Source organism: Stegostoma tigrinum, chromosome 28 (assembly GCF_030684315.1).
Source record: "Stegostoma tigrinum isolate sSteTig4 chromosome 28, sSteTig4.hap1, whole genome shotgun sequence".
Classification (NCBI taxonomy): Eukaryota; Metazoa; Chordata; class Chondrichthyes; order Orectolobiformes; family Stegostomatidae; genus Stegostoma; species Stegostoma tigrinum.
In genome coordinates this window covers 32,259,784-32,282,253 of record NC_081381.1, presented here as the reverse complement: position 1 = coordinate 32,282,253, position 22,470 = coordinate 32,259,784, and the positions used below count along the sequence as shown (strand labels likewise).

Sequence of the window (22,470 nt, the reverse complement as noted above, 5' to 3'; positions counted from 1 at the left end):
CAGTGTGCCTGGAATTCTAACTCTCCGACAAGCAGACATGGCTGTAAGAGCCGCTTGCCTTGTCCTTCTCTGTCTGCCTGGTAAGTACTAAAACATGAAGCGGTGTCAAAAATACCGAACCTCAACAATTGGAATTTCTGCCGAATGTATTTCTTCTCTTTGATTCTCCCACTTTCTCCTCAATTTGCTCGTCTAGTTGATTCTAGGATGGCAATTCAATTGGCCTTGGGAACTTGCTGGATGAAAAATCAAGTCAGTTTTGGCCCTGATTTATTGATCTGTCCTGATTCATATGTGTGGATGGATCCGGGGTCAGAATGGGAGAAAGTTCAATTGGAAAGTCCCCATGGTTAAATGGAAACCTGTACATTAGGCTAATTTTGGCAGGAGATCTAAAGGATTCCTGGTTAGCTGTTGCATGGGACTGTATCCCAAGAAGGTGTTCACACCCTCAGACTGCAGGAAGAAAACCATTCTGAAAAATATCTTTTGTCAATAGAATGAGTATATTCCATATAACGGTGGTGCTGTGTTATTGCCATTTCAAATTACATCTCAGCTTTAGGTCAGAAATCACACGACACCTGGTTATAGTCAACAGGTTTATTTGAAAACACAAGCTTTCGGAGCCTCGCTCCATCTTTAGGTGTTAGTGAGGTGGTATCAGACACAGAATTTATAAGCAAAAGATCAAAGGGTCACACCATCGATGTGGATGTATTAAACAAACCTAACACGCTGTTAAATCTTTAATCAGTCGGAAGGTTTTAATTGATTAATATGCATCTTAGGTTTGTTTAATGCATCCTCATCAGCGGTGTGACCCTTTGATTTTTTACTTATAAATTCTGTGTCGGATATCACTTCACTAACACCCGAACAAGGAGCGAGGCTCCGAAAGCTTGTGTTTTCAAATAAACCTGTTGGTCTATAACCAGGTGTCGTGTGATTTCTGACCATGGCCACCTCAGTCCAACACCTCCACATCATTTCAGCTTTAAACATCAGTTGGCTGGAAACAATCAGAATAATTTCTGTCCTCAATTGATCTTTGATTTGGAATTGCTCACCACTATGGGAAAAGTCTTCTCTGCCACAGCCACATTTCCCCATGAAGGCCTTCTGACAAAGGATGTGGGGCACAGAGTTGGATCTGTAATACTTGGTCAGACAGGGTAGGGGCAGACTTTTCCCAATTAGATTTTTAGTCAGCGAGGGAATCAAAGGTTATATGAAAAGGCAGAGAAGTGCATTGGGGATCATCAGGTCTCATGGAATGGTGGAGCAGACATCATGGGCTGAATGGCCTACTTCTGTTGCTGTGGTCTTAATCAAAGTCGAGGGTTGGGTGAGTAGCCCCACATGGGTTGATGTTGGAACATCCCTGAAAAGGTTACAGGAGCAAATCACCAGGAACTTTCTGTGGAGCGATTTATCCTGCAGTGAACCTAATGGTGTAACCCCTCTACAACTGCGGCTTCGTCCCTGATGGAACCATCATGAAATTCAGCCTCATTGTTACTTGCTGTGCTCCCTCGCCAGACTGCCTATAAGTGAAGGATATGCAAACATTAGTGTGGAGTCAATCCAGCATTCCAGGAAGCCTTTCCCGCAATGAATAAACATCGACCTGTAGATAAGGAGAGTGCAGCTCCATCAAGGTTGAAGAGTAGGAACAACAATGAAAAAAAGTGGATCTGAGTGCAAGCTTTTAAAAGCCTGTGGGTGACGGGGAAAAGGGAAGGAAAATATTAGGAAAGGATTCCTATAGCTTTTAAACGTTGGGAAAAAGTAAGTTGGAAATAAGATGAGGTGAGATTTCAAAACATTGAGAATATGGACTAAGGAAGATCATCCTGGAACAACAAGAGAGTGAGGCCCTGAAGAAAACTGATCTTAAATGGTCTTGATAAAATAGAGGGATAAAGAAAGATTGTAGAGTATGTGGTAGATCTTAATTCTGCACAACAGTGTAAATTTGGGTAATAAAATATTTGGAATCCCTTCTAGATTTCTCCAAATTTCTCTTTCCATTGACTTCAAATGAGAAGGCAAGAGGTGAAATATTGATCAGCTTTCAGAATGCACGCTTTAATTTAACCTTGTTGAGAAGGTGAAGTAAGTAGAACATATAATTGCTATCCCACCAACTGTTTTATTTATGCAGTGATGCTTCACGGTCAGTATGATGATCTGCCAGAATCTCCCGTGTATCCTCTACAGCCACAGTATGGACAATATGACAGCCTCACAGGTGAGACTCTGCTCATTTTTATCAGCAGGTTCTAAATTCTGATGGAATGTGAATACTGGGTGGTTAGGTAGTCATTATTTTAATGTTTTCATGAATATACAGGGTTTGAATGCAATTAACACAGCATCAGAGCTTGAATAAGGAAATTTCCAGTCTTTATCTCAAGAATATCACTTAGTGCCATTGGTTCCAGTCCCTTCCAAGTCAGTAGCTACTCTTACTGTGCACTTAACTATAACCTCAGAGGGCAAAGCATGGCATCAGGTAGAAGCCCAAGTCAGATTGGGTACAAATTTCTGTAGATTTTGCCCAAGAGAGTCACCAAATACATATTTCTACAATTTGCACGGGATGGATCAGTGAGAGACATTTCCAAATACTAAGATCGGCGAGCCTTGTGTTTAACTTTCACATTTTCAGTTAGTTTGAACACAAAGATGTGATTTTTTTGTCCAAGACAACTCTCATCACATTAGTAGAACATAAATGGCACAAGAAACTGTTTCAAACAAGAGAAATGTGTCATTGGTTTGCTTCCGCGAGTTCTATAGATTTTTGAACTTTGCTGCAATCCACTTGTACAATTCCAACTGATCTTACCTACATTTGGCCAGATGAAGATCAGTGGTGTGAAGTTCTGGGTTTATTGAACCACAGAACCATTACAGTTAAAAAGCAAGGGGTTTCTGAGCCTGGAGGTTGCAGAATTTGAATAGCAAACTACAGTTGGGAAATCATATTTTCCCTCCATTCTGGCCACAGATGCTGAATTAGTTTCTGCTGGGATCAGACGATCAGTCAGATTTTGCCCCTTTCCACCCACTTTCCGCAGCTGACAGAGTCTCAGGAACAGGTGTATCATTGCTTCAGGCACACTTTGTATCACATAATCAGAGAACAGAGGAGTAGCATGACATGGGTCAATGGAGAGACTAGCTGCAATTGAAGATGCTGCAGTCACTCAGATACTACTCCTGTCTTACACCCCATAGAAGTCACAGGCTGCATCTCCTGAGCTTGTGCCTGGTCAAGTGTAATAACATTCCCATACTTCATTTATGAGGTGCTATGAGTAGGAAGGCTTGAGGCTTGTCATATGCTGCTGCCCTGATGATTGATCCAATAGGTAGGTGAAACTTTGCTGTGTCCATTCCGCTGAGCCTTGAATCTGTGACACCACTAATCAATGGGACAGCCATCAAAACTTGAGAGACAGCAGCAACCCATCAGTGGAAGGTAAATGTTATATAGGGTGCTGGCTACTGTCTCTCTCCTATTGTCCCCAGAGCTGTTGTCTGTGCTTTGGAGGGGGTAGGATTTATTGATTGGTCCTAGGTTCATTGGCGTTGAGTGAGGTGGTGGTGGAACCCACTGCAGATTTCCTTAAAGTGACTGATCACTCCATTGGGACCTGCACTGCAAAGAAATCCTCCATAATGTTGCTGCACAGTTTGACAGCCACACCTATCAGTTGCTGTCCATGCTCTGGGCTTGCACCTGCACCCCTTTGTTTGGGTTCTGCAAAACCATTGGGCAACTCCAAAAACTTTGGTCCCAGTCTTCACTTGTAGAGGTTCTATATTCTTATCTGATCATCAGTCTTCTAGCTCCTGTGAGTTCTGAAAAATTAGTATATCCTGACCAACACTATCTAATTGACCTGGAGTGATCAATATTTGATATGTTGTCTGCAAGTAAAGAAGCAAATGGTACAAGAGGGTGAGCTGGAGAGAACTGGGCAACAGTTCTGAACAGGAAAAATCTAGGCCTGAAACGTCAGCTTTTGTGCTCCTGAGATGCTGCTTGGCCTGCTGTGTTCATCCAGCCTCACACTTTATTATCTAGGAAAAACTCATAGCTGCCTTTTAATACACCATAGCCACCCTTGACATCAACATCTTCCTTTTTATCATTATCATCAAGAAGGTACACAATTAAGATTATTTCAAATGTCTATCTCCTCCTCATCTTCTTTGTTATCATTGTTTTCCTGCCAAATGCACTCCCACCCCCCCCCCCCCCCCACACTTCCTGTTTGTCCCATTGCTGTATTGGATCTGCAACATGTAAGGTAACAAGCTAAGAATAGAGGAGTGTCATTCTTCTGGGATTAAGGAGTTCAGCAGAGGTGAAAGTTGTAGAATTACACAGAGATTCTTCATCTTGCACTGTAGCATTTCCAGAGAGCCCTAGTGGAAGTGCCCATTGCTATTGTTTCTTTGGCATTTCCCCCAGTGTTATGGCAGGATAGCAACAACCCCGCATGGTAGTCATGGACTCTGGGCTTGTGATGTGATTGTGTCAGTGATAATGGGAACTGCAGATGCTGGAGAATCCGAGATAACAAAGTGTGAAGCTGGATGAACACAGCAGGCCAAGCAGCATCTCAGGAGCTCTGGGGTTATTGGTTAAATATAGCAAGAAGGCACATCATTATGCCTATGTTATAAAAAAAACCGTTCTATGATCTGACAGTGCTGATTGTTCTTTTCTCCTTTTCCCAGGGGTTGAAGAATATAATCCAGATTTTGAATATACTGGTAAGGATTGGAATTGTACTTTGATTCACATCAAATAGCTTCTCCTGGAATAAGACCATGAGCTTGGAATACTGTGTGTGTGTATTACACCACACCAGCGCCCTACACTGAGAAATCAGCAGTCAGGGGCAGCTTCAATATGGGAGATAAGGTCCATAACTGCAGCTTATACAATTAGCAAATTGTTTTTAAACACTCTTCTCAGCTGAACTTTGTTTTTTATTCTTTATTCTTCCGTGGGATGTGGGCATCGCTGGCATGCTGTCTGTTGCCCACTCTGTATTTGCCATTGAACTGAGCGGCTCTCTAGGGCCATTTCAGACGGCAGTTAAGGATTAATCAAATTCCTGGGAGAATGGAGTCACACGTAGGCCGGACCAGGTAGAAATGGCATATTTCCTTTTAAGAAACATTATGAACAAATGGGTTTTTAAGCAATAAATGCTGCTAGTTGACAAGGTCACCATTACTTAGTCTTTAGATTAAAGTCATGAAGTGAATTGAATTTCTACAAGCTGCTACACAGGATTTGAGCCCATATCTCCAGACCATTATCCTGGGCCTCTTCTTTACGAGCCCAGTGGCATTACCACTTTGTCACAAATTGACAGAAATTTTTTCTAAACAGGCACAAAAAGGTTGAATGCAAAAGAAAGATGAAATGAGACTGATTGCTGCTGTTATCAAAGCAACATTTTACCAAGTTTTATGCAGAGGATCCTTAGCAAAACCAAAGTCGGTGGGAATTGGTGGAAAATTCTATACTGCCAGGAACGATTGCTAACGTAAAAGAAGTTGGTGGTGCTTGTTGGAAGTCAATTATCTCAGGCCAGGGCATTGCTGCAGGAGTTCCTTGGGATACTGTTATAAGGTCAAAGAAATACTCATGAAATTTCAGTACTCGGAGTCCAATTGCAGTTGTTTAGGTGGTGTCTTTATTATGGGAGTTGGGAGCAAACACTGGACAATCCAGATGCTTCTGCGTCAAGGTTAAAATGAACACTTTCTATATGTTTTTAGTATCAGTTACAACTCAATGGTATTAGGTAGGCAAAAAGTACAGTATAATGGCCTGCGGTGGGCTGATAATTGTGTTCCTATACAGTAATTGCAATACAGAGACTTTTGGAGACAAAAGTAATGTGTGTGTGTATTTTGCAAAATAATTTATGAATTGATATGGTTTGGGACCATTGGATGATGTGACAATAGTTTTTGCCATTTCTTAATTAGCTTACTATTTGCATTGTTTACGTGTTTCCCATTTCTTAATCAGGTCACCCCATGTCATTGTTTGTGTATGTTTTGCTCACCTAGCTGCTGATCCTGACTGGCAGTCTGAAATAAGTCCAAATTTTGCACTTTTGGTGTCATGGCGCCCCCCCCCCCCACCCCGGCCCTGCTGCTTTGTCAATGAGCTTCCCTCCAACATAAGGTGAAGATGGAGATGTTTGTTGATTGAAAAGAGATCAATTCTTCTGCGCTCTCTTTCAGCAAGTCCAGGACAACACTCAGGCTTGGGTTGCTAAGTGGCATGTAACATTTATGTCACACAAAGTGCCTATTATCATTGAATCATCCACCATCAACATCCTGAGATGGGATCACCATTTGCCAGCAACATAACTGGATCATCCACTATGTCTACAATAGCAAGTCAGAGGCTAGGAATTCTGCAGTGAGTAAACTTCCTGACTCTCAAAAGCCTGTCCACTTACCACTTGCCTGAGTGCAGTTCCAAAACCATTCCACACCAGTATCCAGGACAAAGGGACCCCTTGACGGCATCCCATTCACCACCTTTAAATGTTCACCACTAGTGTGTACCATCTACCACATGCACTGCAGCAACTTGTCAAGCTCCTTCAACAGCGCCTTCCAGTTCCATGATCTTTGCCTCCTTGAAGGACAATGGCAGCAGACTTACTGGCAAAATCCCCTCCAAGTCATACAGGATCCTGGTTTGAAATCTAATTGCTGTTCCTTCATTGTCACTGGGTCAAAGTCCTGGCGCTGTGATGGTACTGTGAATGTGCCGGTACCAGAAGAACTGCAGCATTTCAAGAACTGGCTCACTGCCACCTTCTCAAGGGCCTTTGGGACTGGGAGTGATAAATGCTAGCTTTGCCCATAATAGCTGACATCCTGTGAACGAATATTTTTAAAAAAAGACTTCTGAAGGTGCTGGGCTCAAATTGAGACACGTTCCTTGTGAGATGAGGAATTAATTGGATCTTGTTTGTCTCCCAGTGCTCGAATGAAAATGGTACATTCCATTCCTTACTGAGTGCACATCAGATAACACAGGCAAAGAAATTAAGTAGAATTTTCACAAACAAAGCACAATTTTCATACCTTGTTTACATAGCAGCAAATTGTTGGAGCTGATGTTCAGCAGGCAATGATTAAGGAACTTCTTAATGTTCTTTCTTTTCCACATATTGACTGGAAATTTGAAGGGGAGAAGAGGCACAGGAGCAGGGAAATGGGACTGGGATAAGCGGGGAATGAAGCATTGGCTCCTGCGGTGAGGAAGGCCATAGGACTGGGTAGTTCTGTCTGAGGGAAGATGTCGAGGCCTCTTAGAGGTGCTGGGGGCCTCGTGGAGGGAGACTGGAGCAGTTTCACCGGGAGATTGTTGAGGGGGGTAGGCGCGGGAGGTGAAGGAGAATAAAAGATTGAACTGAAAGAATGCGAGGAACATTCAGAGTGAACTGGGTATGTGCCAGCAGATATTAGCGTGGTGCAATTGGGTCCAGCTGTTTCTCGGTCTGCATTTCTTCTTTGTTAATAGTTTGTGGCATGGCCCAAGCTGCATCTGGACAGCATCGCAGTTGTTTACACTATTGTCAAGTATTGCCCAGGGGAATCCTGTGTAAATGAGCATGGAGCCTGTACACAGCCATCAGTGTCAAGGAAAAACAGGATTAGCAACATCAAGCACAGTGAAACCTTCTAAACTCTTGCCTACCCATTGCATGCTAGCGGAATAGGTTCCTCATGGGCCCAAGGATTGGGTTTTCCTCTCCAGTCCCCTTCTTTCCTGAAGGAACAAAATAGTTTTTAGCATCTTTCACAACCTCAGAATGTACCAATTAAGTACTTTTTGAAGTACAGTCACTTGTGTAATGTAGGTCATGTCACATTGGCTACAATTTCCCTCAGTCGAAATGCCTCCATAGTGCAGTCAAAAATATAGAGATAAAAATAGATGGGTAAGTCTAGATCCTAACCACCCCCCAAAGGCAAAGTGGAGCTAAAGTGAGTCCCACAGCAAGAGCAACAAGGCCCATCTTTACACTGGGAATACGCTCCATTGAATTGTGTCGCAGTGCTGCTGAACTAAATCAAAAAAACCTATCAACTCAAAATTAGCTGTCGATGAAGTACCATGGACCATCAGGAATAGCTGAATTGTACTCAACCACAATTTGTAACTTCAAGGCTCAGCATATCCCTCACCCCACTATTACCATCAAATCGGAAGATCAACCCTGAATCAATGAAGAATGCAGCAGGCTATGCCAGGACCAGCACCAGGGATCCCCACAAAGGAGATGCTAACCTGGTGACACTATGACACAGGACTACATTCATGCACACAGTGGACAACATTCACAAGGTGGCGAGGCAACTCACAGCCAGCAGATTAGATCTATGCTATACAGTGCTGTACATCCAGTTGTGAATGATAGTGGATAATTTAAAAATTAAAAATTAATAATAAATAACACCATCCTTAATGATGGGGAGTCTGCCACATTGAAAGATTAGGTTGAAGCATTCTCAGCAATCTTCAGCCAGAAGCGTTGAGTGGATGATCCATCTTGGCCTCCTCCAGGGATCCTAAGCATTACAGATACCAGTCTTCAGCCAATTCAATTCACTGCATGTGATATTAAGAAAGAGTTGGCGACATTGAATATTGCAAAGACAATTGGCCCTGATAATATTCCAGCAATAGTGATGAAGACTTGAGATCCAGAACTAGCTATGCCCCAAGCTTGTTCCAGTAGAATTATAACACTGACATTTACTGAAAATGCAGAAGATTGTGTGAGTACATTCTGTGCCTAAAAAGCAGGACAATTCCAACCCAACCAATCAGCCCTATCAGTCTCTTCTCAACTTTCAGCAAAGTGACAGAAAGTGTCATTAATCGTGCTATCAAGCAGCATTTATTTAGGAATAACCTGCTACTGACCTGCAGTTGGGTCCCACCTGGGACATTCAGGCTCTGACCTCAGTGCAGCTTTGGTGTAAACATGAACGAAAGAGCTGAATTCCACGGGCGAGGTGGTAGTCAGTGTCCTTGACGTCAAAGCCAGATTTGACTAAGTATGACATCAAGAAGCTCGAGCAAAACTGGAGTCAGTTAGAATTGGGGCAGCTCTCTACTGGTTGAAATCATTGTGGTTGTTGGAGGTCAGTCGTCTCAAGATCCATGACATCTCTGAAGATATTCTTCAGGATAGTATCCTAGGCTGTACCATCTTCAGCTGCTTCAATGATGACCTTCCCTCCATCGAAAGGTCAAAAGTGGAGATGTTAGTTAAGGATTGCACAATGCTCATCACAGTTCGCCACCCTTCAGATGTGTCCATGTGCAACAATACTGCGCAACATTCGGGCCTGGGTTGAAAAGTGGCAAGTAACATTCTTGTCATACAAGTTCCGGAGAATGACTGTCTCCAAAAGGAGAGAATCTATGCATCCCATCTTGACATTCAAATGTGTTACCGTCACTGAATCACATGCTCTCAGTGTCACAAGTGATTTACCATTGATCAGAAACTGAAATGGACTAAACATGGGAAAACTGTAGCTACAAGATCAGGTCAGAGGCTGGGAATTCTGCAGTGAGTAACTCAACCGCTGACTGCCCCCACCTGTCCATCATTTACAGGGCACAAGACATGCTCAAGACAATACTCCGCACATGCCTAGCTGAGTGCAGCGCTTGCAACACAAAAGAGGTTTAACACCATTCAGGACAAAGCAGTCTGTTTGATTGGAACTCATCTATTACCTTAATAAGAACATAAGCACTAGGAGCAGGAGTAGGCCATCTGGCCTCTCAAGCCTGCCCCACCATTTAATAAGATTATGGCTGATCCTTTTGAGACTCAGCTACTTACCCGCCCGCTCACCTTAACCCTTAATTCCTTTACTGTTCAAATATTTATCTAGCCTTGCCTTAAAAACATTCAGCAGGGAGTTCCACAGATTCACAACCCTTCTGGGTGAAGAAGTTCCTCCTGACCTCAGTCCTACATCTCCTTCCCTTTATTTTCAGGCAATGCCCTCTAGTCCTAGTTTCACCTGCTTGCAGAAACAAACCCCTGCCTCCACCTTCTCTATTCTCTTCATAATCTTATGTTTCTGTAAGGTCTCCCCTCATTCTTCTAAATTCAAATGAGTATAATCCCAGTCTATTCAGTCTGTCCTCATAATTCAACCCTCTCAACTCTGGAATCAACCGAGTGAATCTCCTCTGCACCCCCTCCAGTGCTGGTATATCTCTTCTCAAGTAAGGAGACCAAAATTGCTCACAGTACCCCAGGTGTGGCCTCACCAGGACCCTATACAGCTGCAGCATTGCCTCCCTGTTTTTAAACTCCATCCCTTAAGCAATGGCAGACAAAATTCCATTTGCCTTTTTAATCACCTGCTGCACCTGCAATCCCACCTTCAGCGGTTCATGCACAAGGAGACCCAAGTCCCTTTCCTCAGCGGCATGCTGCAATTTTTTACCATTTAAAACATAGTCCATTTTGCTGTTATTCCTACCAAAATGGACATTCAACATTCACTCTTGTGTACCATCCGCAAGATGCACTGCAGTAACTCATCAAGGCTCCTCAGACAGTAACATCTAAGCCTGTGACCTCAACCTAAAAGATCAAGAGCAGCATATGTAGGAACAGTACCACCTACAAGTTGGTCTCCATTCACACATGGTCTTGCCTTTGAACTGTATTGCTGTTCATTTACTGTCCATGGGTCAAAATCATGGAACTCTCTGCCTAACAGCTTTGAGAGAGTACCTACACCCCACAGACAGCGCTGTATAGAACACCAACTCAGTATCACCTTCTCAGGGCACTCAGGGATGGGCAATAACAGCCAGCAACACTCATTCACAATGACAAATAAAAACAAACGAAGCTGGGAGAATGAATTTCCTAATAAAATAACTTTAAAATGACCTGGAAACAAGATTAGTGTCCTCTGGCACAAGATGTTCATGTTATCACCTGCTTCATATTGTTGCTTCTAACATGGGGCTCCTTCAGTTATCTTTTGAGAAGGTCAACAGCTCCAACAATGTGGCTTTCCTTCAGTATTATGAAGTATCAGCCGAAATTTTGTATTCATTTGGAATGAACCCACAACCTCTTGGCATGGACACAACACAATAATAAATATGATGATTAAATAACCCATACAACATGATATTTTCCTTCTGTCAGATGATGACTTAATCTGGTTTATAATAGACATGTAAGAATGAATAGAAATTTTGGAGGTTTGCTTGGTTAGATTTGGAACATGAGGGAATACATAAACAAGAGAAGATCTGAGTGTTACGCCTCACATAGCCTCAGTACATACAAAAGAATGTTAAAGCTAATTAACAAGGTGTGGAGCTGGAGGAACACAGCAGGCCAGGCGGCATCAGAGGAGCAGGAAATCTGATGTTTCAGGTTGGGACCCTTCTTCTGAAATGGGGGACAGGAAGGGGGCTCTGAAATAAATAGATACAGGTGTTTGGGCTGGGAAAGGTAGATGAGATGGTGATAGCAGTTAGGTATTGATAGGGATTGGTCAGTGAGGTAGGAGGAGTGGATAGGTGGGAGAGAAGACGGACAGGTCAAGGAGGCAGGGATGAGAGGGAGGGTTGGTCTTGGGATGAGGCCAGGCTTGGGGAGATTTTGAAGCTAGTAAAGTCCATGAACATGTCACTCAGGGAGTGGGAGGGGGAGTTAAAATGGTTTGCAACTGGAAGATGTTGGCATTTGTCACGAACCGAGCATAGGTGCTCTACAAAGCGGTCTCCAAGCCTCCGCTTGGTCTCACCGATGTAGAGGAGGCCACATTGGGAACAGTGAATACAATAGACCACATCAGCCGATGTTCAGGTGAACATCTGCCTGATATTCATCTGCCTGGAGAGATTGTTTTTACTGTAGTGGTTTACAACAATAAAGGGTAAACATTAAAAACCATTAATTTGTTTTTGGTCAGGATAATCAAGAGTTGATTTTAGATCAGAAAACGCAGAGATGGGAAGTTTTCTGACAGCTCAGAGGAAGTCTGATTGGGTGAGAAGCAGGTGTAGCCTCTCCTTTAGAGATGAGTTTCCTCAGCACATTTAAGAGATAAGTTATCTCAGTAAAAAAATATCATTTTAAGCGGAGGCGATGGCCTTGTGGTATTATCACTGGACTGTTAATTCAGAGACCCAAATAATGTTCTGGGGACCCAGGTTTGAATTCCACCATAGCAGATGGTGGAATTTGAATTCAATAATATATCTGGAATTAAGAATCTAATGATGACCATGGATACATTGTCGATTGTCGGAAAAACCCATCTGGTTCACTAATGTCCTTTAGGGAAGGAACCTGCCATCCTTACCTGGTCTGGCCTACATGTGAATCCAGAACCACAGCAATGTGGTTGAACCTGAACTGCCCTCTGGGCAATTAGGGATGGGCAATAAATGCTACCTGGACAGTAATGGCCTCATTCCGTGAATAAATAAAAATAAACCTCCATACCATGAGGTAGCAAGAACTGCAGATGCTGGAGTGAGAGTCAATACAGTGTGGAGCTGGAGGAACACAGCAGGCCAGACAGCATCAGAGGAGCAGGAAAGGTGAAGTTTTGTGTCGGGACACTTCTTGAGAAACGGGGAGGGAGAAGGGAGCTGAGAAATAAACAGAGGGGGGTGGGACTGGGGAGGTAGGTGGGATGGTGATAAATGAATGTAGGTAGGGAGTGGTGAGGATTGGTCAGTGGAATGGGAGGGGCGGATAGGTGGGAGAGAAGATGGATAGGCTGTATCTGGTCAAGGAGGCGGGGATGAGAGGAAGGGTTGGATGTGGAATGAGGCCGGGAATGGAGAGATTTTAAAACTGGTGAATTCCATGTTCAGGCTGTAGGCTGCTGAGGTGGAATATGAGGTGCTGCTCCTCCAGTTTACGGTTGATGTCCTGGTGACACTGGAGGAGGCCCAGGACGGACATGTCTCCCAAGGACTGGTGGCCTTCTAGTCGCCAACCATTTTAACTCCTCCTCCCACTCCCTGGGCGACATGTCCATCCTGGGTCTCCTCCAGTGCCCCAATGACATCATATGCAAACTGGAGGAGCAGCACCTCATATTCCATCTTGGGAGCCTACAGCCTGATGGCCTAAACATGGAATTCACAAGCTTTAAAATTTCTCCCCACTGCCCCCCCACCCAGCGCCCCCCCGCCTCGTCCTACGTCTAACCCTCCCTCTCATTCCCGCCTCCTCGACCTGACACAACCTGTCCATCTTCCCTTCCACCTATCTATCCCTCCCACCTCACTGATCAATCCTCACCACTCCCTACCTGCACTCACCTATCACTATCCCACCTACCTTCCCCAGCACCACCACTCCTCCATTTTCTTACCCGTCCCCATTTCTAAAGAAAGGTCTCAATCTAAAACATTAACTTTTCTGCTCCTCTGATGCTGCCTGGCCTGCTGTGTTCCTCCAGCTCTACCCTATTGTTCCATACCATGAGTATTTCTTTGGAAATCGTAGATTATTAGGAGCTGAGAAAGTATAAGCTCTCTAGTGTTTGAGTATTCATGGAAGAAGACTTCACGGTTCAGAAAAAAAGAACTGGAGAGAATCGGCTGAGTTGAATTTCTGTGAAATGATGGTGTTGGGGCATAGGTAAGACTTTGTTTTACTATGTGTTTTAAGATCATTCAGATTGTGATCTCTATTTAGATAGCTTGGTTTGTTTTTCATGTCTTTTGAGTAATGAACTTCTGTTGTGTTGTCAAATAAACTCTATTCGCTTGTGTGACTATGTTACAGTGACTGACCACCCTGTTAATTGAAATAAAAAGTAACATATGATCTATCAGACCAGATTTCATTCTGGGATCTGATCTTGTCCAGTAGTACCATCAGCTGTTTTTAATAATATCATCAGTTATACGTGGTCTTGCAGGGCCCTCTTGTGGTGCAGTGGTAGTGTCCCTACCTCTGGACTGAGGCCTGGATTCAAGTCCCACCTGCTCCAGAGAGGTGTAATAACAGGTTGATTGGAAATAAAGGGCAACACAGGGGCTGAGTGGTTAGCATGGCTGCGTTACATCACTGGGGCCCTGGGTTCGATTCCACCCTCAGGCAACTGCCAGTGTGGAGTCTGCACATTCTCCCTGTGTCTGCGTGGGTTTCCTCCGGGTGCTCCAGTTTCCTCCCACAGTCCAAAGATGTGCAGGCTAGGTGGACTGGCCATGCTAAATTGCCCGTAGCGTTCAGGGATGTGTGAGTTATAGGGGGATCGGTCTGGATGGGATATTCTGAGGGTTGGCATGGACTTGTTGGGCCAAAGGGCCTGTTTCCACCCTGCAGGGATTCTGTTAAGAAAAAGGTACCTGGTCTCTGGTAGAATATTAAATGGATGAATTTGGGTTTGTGGTGAAATAGGCTGGAGAATGTCATTACAGTCAAAGTGAATGGGTGTTAAGGTAGATTGTACAGTCACTTTTTTTCTTTAATGATTCATGGGATGAGGGAAGCATTTATTGCCCAGCCCTAATTGCCCAGAGGGCAGTTCAGAGTCAACCAACCACATTACTGTGGCTCTGGAATCACATGTACACCAGACCAAGTAAGGATGGCAGTTGCCTTCCCTAAAGTACATTTAAGATGGAGACATCACTTAAGATGGAGAACTGTTGATCAAAGGAATGACCTTTTCTGATTCTACATTTCTTGTGAATCCCAGTGACCATTCTCTCATCAAAATAATTCCTAGAAATTCAGTTGCCAGGCAAACATATGCTTTGAGGAGATCACCATGAGGCCCAGGAATTACTTGGTCCATTGTTCAAGGCCATGCTTAATTCATTTACTTATGGATTCCAGATTTCTTCCATAAGTCATCTTTCCATCAGTCGAACCCTCAGGAATCCTGATGGATTAAGTGGCGAAGTGCACTGAAGAGACTATGGATTGTATATTACATGTAACACGTTATACAAAGCCATCATGCTGGTAATAATTACACCGTACCCAACCTCAGATTTGTTAAACTCTTTCAACGCTCGGGAGTCTGTACGCTGAGCAACTGCACAAGTAGAGAAATTCCAAGCTTGATTTCCATTTTGTGCTGGGTTAAATAATAGTCCGCCTGAACATCCCTGGGTAAGAGGAGGGAAGTATATTGGTTAAAAAAAACCCAAAAGAACTGTTGATGCTGGAAATCAAAAACAAAAACAGACGTTACTGGAAAAGCTCAGCAGGCCCGGCAGCTTCTGTAGAGAGAATTCACAGTTAATGCTTTGGGTCCAGTCACCCTTCATCAGAACTGATGGCAGCTAGAAAAGGATTGGTATTTATACAGAAAATGGGGTGGAAGAGTGAGGAGGAGTAAATGATAAGTGGAGATAGAGCCCAACGAGAGAGAAAAACAGTTGGACAGACAAAGGAGTGGGTAAAGGCCAGCCTGGGAGAATGACAATGAGTGAGGTGTGTAGCAGCCTCTGAGATAACAAGGCCTGGTGTGTGGGGGTTGCATAAAGACATGGGAGAATGTGCCTCAAGCCCGAATAATGTCGAATCCAAGATTGAGTCCAAAAAGCTGCAGCGTTCCCAAGTGAAAAATGAGGAGCTGCTCTTGCAGGCTGTATTAAAATTCACTGGAGCACTGCAGCAAGCTTGAGACAGAGATGTTGGCCAGCGAACAAGGTGATGTGTTGAAGTGACAGGCAACTGGAAGCTCAGGGTCATTTTTGTCATTTTTGAGGACAGAACATACATAGAACATAGAACAAAACAGAACAGTACAGGTGCTTCAGCCCACAATGCTGTGTCGAACATTTACACTAATCCTAAGGTCTATCTAACCTCCACTCCTACATTATACTAGCATCCATATGCCTATCTAATAGCTGCTTAAATGCCCCTAATGAGGCCAACTCCACTACCCTCTCCGGCAATGCTTTCCACGCCGCAACCACTCTCTGAGTAAAGAACCTACCTCTGATACATCCCCTATATCTACCTCCACTCACTTTAAAACTATGCCCCCTCATAATAGCTACCTCCACCCTTGGAAAAAGTCTCTGGCTATCCACTCTATCTATACCTCTGATCATTTTGTACACCTCTATTAAGTCACCTCTCATCCTTCATTGTTCTAAAGAGAAAAGCCCTAGCTCTCTCAACCTTTCCTCTTAAGACCTTCCCTCCATTCCAGGCAATATCCTGGTACATCTCCTCTGCACCTTTTCCAACGCTTCCACATCTTTCCTGTAATGAGGTGACCAGAACTGGACACAATACTCCAGATGTGGCCGAACCAGGCTTTCATATAGCTGGAGCATAGCTTCACGGCTCTTGAACTCAATCCCTCTATTAATGAAAGCTAACATGCTTTATGCCTTATTAACAACTCTATCCACCTGGGTGACAACCAGGGAACTGTGGACATGAACCCCAGGATCCCTCTGCTCCTCCACACTGCCAAGAATCTTTCCATTATACCTGTATTCTGCTTTCAAGTTTGTCCTTCCAAAATGAATCACCTCACACTTTTCACGGTTAAACTCCATCTGCCACTTCTCAGCCTAGCTCTGCATCCTATCAACGTCCCTTTGTCACCTCAAACAGCCCTCCACACTATCCACAACTTGAACCACCTTCGTAATGTCCGTGAACTTGCTAATCCACCCTTCCACGCCTAAATCCATATCATTTACAAACATCGCAAATAGAAGAGGACCCAGAACAGATCCTTGTGGTACACCACTCGTAACTGAGCACCACGTTGAATATTTTCCGTCCACTACCACCCTTTGTCTTCTAAGGGTCAGCCAATTCTGAATCCAATCTGCCACATTTCCCCATATCCCATGCCTCCTTACCTTCTGCATGAGCCTATCATGAGGAACCTTATCAAACGCCTTACTTAAATCCATATATACCACATCCACTGCTCTACCTTCATCCACGTGATTGGTCACCTCTTCAAAGAATTCAATAAGATTTATAAGGCACGATCTACCCCTCACAAATCCATGTCGACTATCACAAATCAAACTCTGCCTATCCTAATGATCATAAATCCTATCTCTTAGAGCCCTTTCCAGTAATTTGCTCACTACTGACTTAAGACTAACTGGCCTGTAATTTATGGGGTTATCCCTATTCCCTTTATTGAACAAGGCAATAATGTTTGCCCCTCTCCAATATTCCAGCACTATACCCATGGACAGTGAGGATGAAATGATCATCGCCAAAGGCCCTGCGATCTCTTCCCTCACTTCCCAAACAATCATTGGATAAATCCTGTCAGGCCCGGGCGACTTATCTATCTGCAAGTTCCTCTAAATTCCTAGTACATCTTCCTTACTAACATCTACCTCCTCTAGCTTACCAGCCTGTTTCACACTGTCTTCCTCTACAACCAGGTCCCTCTCAGTTGTGAATACCAAAGAAAAGTATTCACTGAGGACCTCTCCTATCTGTTTAGGCTCCGTGCACAAATTCCTTTTACAATCCTTGATCAGCCCTGCCCTTTCCCTGATCATTCTCTTATTCCTGATGTATGTGTAAAAGCCTTGGAGTTTTCCTTGATCCTACCTGCCAAGGTTTTCTCATGCCCCTTTGTAGCTCTCCCAAGCCCTTTCTTCAGCTCCTTCCTGGATAACTTGTATCCCTCTGGAACCTTTTCCGTTCCTTGTTTCTAAACCTTATATCAACATCCTTCTTCCTCTTAATCAGTTGTTCGACCTCTCTTGAGACCCAAGGCTCCCTCACTCAACTGCATCTTCCCTGCAAGCTCGGTTCAAATATATTGAACATACATAGTATGCATTCCTTAAACAATCTCCACATTTCAATAGTGCTCTTCCTTGACAGCATCTGTTCCCATTTGGTGTTACCCAGTTCTTGCCTAACAGAATTGTAATTACCCTTCCCCTGATTATAAACCTTATCCTGCTGTATGTACCTATCCTTTTCCATGACTATTGTAAAAGTAACAGAGTTATGGTCACTACCGCCAAAATGCTCTCCTACCAACAGTTCTAACACTTGGCCCAGTTCATTGCTATGCACCAAATCCAAAGTGGCCTCTCCTCGTGTTGGTCTATCTACATACTGAGTCAGGAATCCTTCCTGAATGCACTGGACAAAATCCGATCCATCTAAACTATTACAACTGAAATGTTTCCAATCAATATTTGGAAGGCTGAGGTCACCCATGACTACAACCCTGTGACTTCTGCACCTTTCCAGTATCTACCTCCCAATCCGCTCCTCCACTTCTCTGCAACTACTAGGGGGTCTGTAAAAAAAACCCAACAAAGTGACTGCTCCTTTCTTATTCCTGACCTCAACCCAAATTGACTCTGTCAACATATCATTCTTGAACTGCCTTTCAGTAGCTCTATCCTAGCCCTGACTAACAATGCCACTCCCCCACCTCTTTTACCCCCCCCCCCTCCCTGTTTCTTTTAAAGCATCTAAATCCTGGAAATTCGAACAACCATTCCTGTCCCTGAGTTACCCAAGTTTCTGTAATGGCCACAATGTGGTGCTCTTCAAAGCAGTCCCTCAGTCTGTGTTTCGTTTCCCCAGTGTAGAGGAGACCACATTGTGGGCAGCAATGAGAGTGACAACTTTCTTTAACCAACTTTCTTGCCCCAGGGAGAGTGAGCAGGACAATATCTTTCCTTGCTGCAAAGTACATATCAATTCATAGCAGTTGAGGACAAAACTGGTGTTTCTAACATTTGCAAAGCCTTACACTGACAATGCTCAGGCTTCTACAGAAAGAGAAAACATTTGACCGATACACTGGAGTAAAGTACTCAATGCTTTCAGGACAGGAGGCAGGAAAAATGGTTAAAGAAAGTTCAAGAGAATCAACAAAACTCTCAAATACTATAGCGCGTGGGCTTTTATTATTCAGCAACAACTTGCATTTACCTAGTGCCTTTAACATAATAAATCATCCCAAGCATTTCACAGCAACATTTTTAGACATAAATTGACAGCAAGACAAAGAAAAAGATGTTTAGGGCAGTGACCAAAATTGAGTCAAAAGAGGTAGATTTGAAGGAAGGTCGTAAAGGAGGAGGGAGAGGTGGAGAGATTTAGGAAGACAGGCACCATTGCTTAGGGTGTAGATAACTGAAGGCAGGGCAGTCAAAGAAGGGCCAAAGGAAACTGGGGATACACAAAAGGCAACGAAGGAAAGAGTGCAAACAGAGTGTTGTAGGGACTGGGGGAGTTTACAGAGATAGGGAGTGTTGTAGGGACTGGGGGAGATTACAGAGATAGGGAGTGTTGTAGGGACTGGGGGAGATTACAGAGATAGGGAGTGTTGTAGGGACTGGGGGAGATTACAGAGATAGGTAGTGTTGTAGGGACTGGGGAAGATTACAGAGATAGGGAGTGTTGTAGGGGTTGGACGAGATTACAGAGATAGAGAGTGTTGTAGGGACTGGGGGAGTTAATAGAGATAGGTAGTGTTGTAGGGACTGGGGAAGATTACAGAGATAGGGAGTGTTGTAGGGGTTGGACGAGATTACAGAGATAGAGAGTGTTGTAGGGACTGGGGGAGTTAACAGAGATAGGGAGTGTTGTAGGGACTGGGGGAGTTTACAGAGATAGGGAGTGTTGTAGGGGCTGGACGAGATTACAGAGATAGGGAGTGTTGTAGGGACTGGGGGAGATTACAGAGATAGGGAGTGTTGTAGGGGCTGGGGGAGATTACAGAGATAGGGAGTATTGGAGGGGCTGGACGAGATTACAGAGATAGGGAGTGTTGTAGGGACTGGGGGAGATTACAGAGATAGGGAGTGTTGTAGGGACTGGAGGACATTATAGAGATAGGGAGTGTTGTAGGGACTGGGGGAGATTACAGAGATAGGGAGTGTTGTAGGGACTGGGGGAGATTACAGAGATAGGGAGTGTTGTAGGGACTGGGGGAGATTACAGAGATAGGGAGTGTTGTAGGGACTGGGGGAGGTTACAGAGATAGGGAGTGGTGTAGGGACTGGAGGAGATTACAGAGATAGGGAGTGTTGTAGGGGTTGGACGAGATTACAGAGATAGAGAGTGTTGTAGGGACTGGGGGAGTTAACAGAGATAGGGAGTGTTGTAGGGACTGGGGGAGTTTACAGAGATAGGGAGTGTTGTAGGGGCTGGACGAGATTACAGAGATAGGGAGTGTTGTAGGGACTGGGGGAGATTACAGAGATAGGGAGTGTTGTAGGGGCTGGGGGAGATTACAGAGATAGGGAGTATTGGAGGGACTGGAGGAGATTACAGAGATAGGGAGTGTTGTAGGGACTGGGGGAGATTTCAGAGATAGGGAGTGTTGTAGGGACTGGAGGACATTACAGAGATAGGGAGTGTTGTAGGGACTGGGGGAGATTACAGACATAGGGAGTGTTGTAGGGACTGGGGGAGATTACAGAGATAGGGAGTGTTGTAGGGACTGGGGGAGATCACAGAGATAGGGAGTGTTGTAGGGACTGGGGGAGGTTACAGAGATAGGGAGTGTTGTAGGGACTGGGGGAGATTACAGAGATAGGGAGTGTTGGAGGGACTGGGGAAGATTACAGAGATAGGGAGTGTTGTAGGGACTGGGGGAGATTACAGAGATAGGGAGTGTTGTAGGGACTGGGGGAGATTACAGAGATAGGGAGTGTTGTAGGGACTGGGGGAGGTTACAGAGATAGGGAGTGTTGTAGGGACTGGGGGAGATTACAGAGATAGGGAGTGTTGTAGGGACTGGGGAAGATTACAGAGATAGGGAGTGTTGTAGGGACTGGGGGAGATTACAGAGATAGGGAGTGTTGTAGGGAGTGGGGGAGATTACAGAGATAGGGAGTGTTGTAGGGGCTGGGGGAGATTACAGAGAGGGAGTGTTGTTGGGACTGGGGGAGATTACAGAGATAGGCAGTATTGGAGGGACTGGAGGAGATCACAGAGATAGGGAGTGTTGGAGGGACTGGGGGAGATTACAGAGATAGGGAGTGTTGTAGGGGCTGGGGGAGATTACAGAGATAGGGAGTGTTGTAGGGACAGGGGGAGGTTACAGAGATAGGGAGTGTTGTAGGGACTGGGGGAGTTTACAGAGATAGGGAGTGTTGTAGGGTCTGGGTGAGATTACAGAGATAGGGAGTGTTGTAGGGGCTGGGGGAGTATACAGAGATAGGGAGTGTTGGAGGGTGTGGAGGAGGTTACAGAGATAGGGAGTGTTGGAGGGTGTGGAGGAGGTTACTGAGAAAGGGATGCTGTAGGATGTGGAGGAGGTTGCAGAGATAGGGAGCGTTGGAGGGTGTGGAGGAGGTTACAGAGAATGGAAGTGTTGGATGGTGTGGAGGAGGTTACAGAGATAGGAAGTGTTGGAGGGTGTGAAGGAGGTTACAGAGATAGGGAGCGTTGGAGGGTGTGGAGGAGGTTACTGAGAAAGGGATGCTGTAGGATGTGGAGGAGGTTGCAGAGATAGGGAGCGTTGGAGGGTGTGGAGGAGGTTACAGAGAATGGAAGTGTTGGAGGGTGTGGAGGAGGTTACAGAGATAGGAAGTGTTGGAGGGTGTGAAGGAGGTTATAGAGATAGGGATCGTTGGAGGGTGTGGAGGAGGTTACAGAGATAGGGAGTGTTGGAGCGTGTGGAGGAGATTACAGAGATAGGGAGCGTTGGAGGGTGTGGAGGAGGTTACAGAGATAGGAAGTGTTGGAGGGTGTGAAGGAGGTTACAGAGATAGGGAGCGTTGGAGGGTCTGGAGGAGGTTACAGAGAAAGGGAGTGTTGGAGGGTGTGGAGGAGGTTACAGAGATAGGGAGCGTTGGAGGGTGTGGAGGAGGTTACAGAGATAGGAAGTGTTGGAGGGTGTGAAGGAGGTTACAGAGATAGGGAGCATTGGAGGGTGTGGAGGAGGTTACAGAGAAAGGGAGTGTTGGAGGGTGTGGAGGAGGTTACAGAGAAAGGGAGTGTTGGAGGGTGTGGAGGAGGTTACTGAGATAGGAAGTGTTGGAGGGTGTGAAGGAGGTTACAGAGATAGGGAGCGTTGGAGGGTCTGGAGGAGGTTACAGAGCTAGGGAGTGTTGGAGGGTGTGGAGGAGGTTACAGAGATAGGAAGTGTTGGAGGGTGTGAAGGAGATTACAGAGATAGGGAGCGTTGGAGGGTGTGGAGGAGGTTACAGTGATAGGAAGTGTTGGAGGGTGTGAAGGAGGTTACAGAGATAGGGAGCGTTGGAGCGTGTGGAGGAGATTACAGAGATAGGGAGCGTTTGAGGGTGTGGAGGAGGTTACAGAGATAGGAAGTGTTGGAGGGTGTGAAGGAGGTTACAGAGAAAGGGAGTGTTGGAGGGTGTGAAGGAGGTTACTGAGATAGGGAGCATTGGAGGGTGTGGAGGAGGTTACAGAGATAGGGAGCATT

At 44.9% G+C, this 22,470-nt stretch overlaps 1 protein-coding gene across 1 annotated transcript in view; it reads left to right on the top strand.

Annotated features, from left to right (window-relative positions):
• The window catches only part of mfap2 (microfibril associated protein 2), a 55,547-nt gene that overhangs the window by 7,096 nt on the left and 25,981 nt on the right, over positions 1-22,470 (top strand). The window contains exons 2-4 of the mRNA XM_048561448.2: positions 4-80; positions 2,168-2,254; positions 4,759-4,794. Coding sequence (XP_048417405.1) covers positions 38-80; positions 2,168-2,254; positions 4,759-4,794 — 166 coding nt within the window. The 5' untranslated portion in view covers positions 4-37. The remainder of the gene's footprint in view (positions 1-3; positions 81-2,167; positions 2,255-4,758; positions 4,795-22,470) is intronic.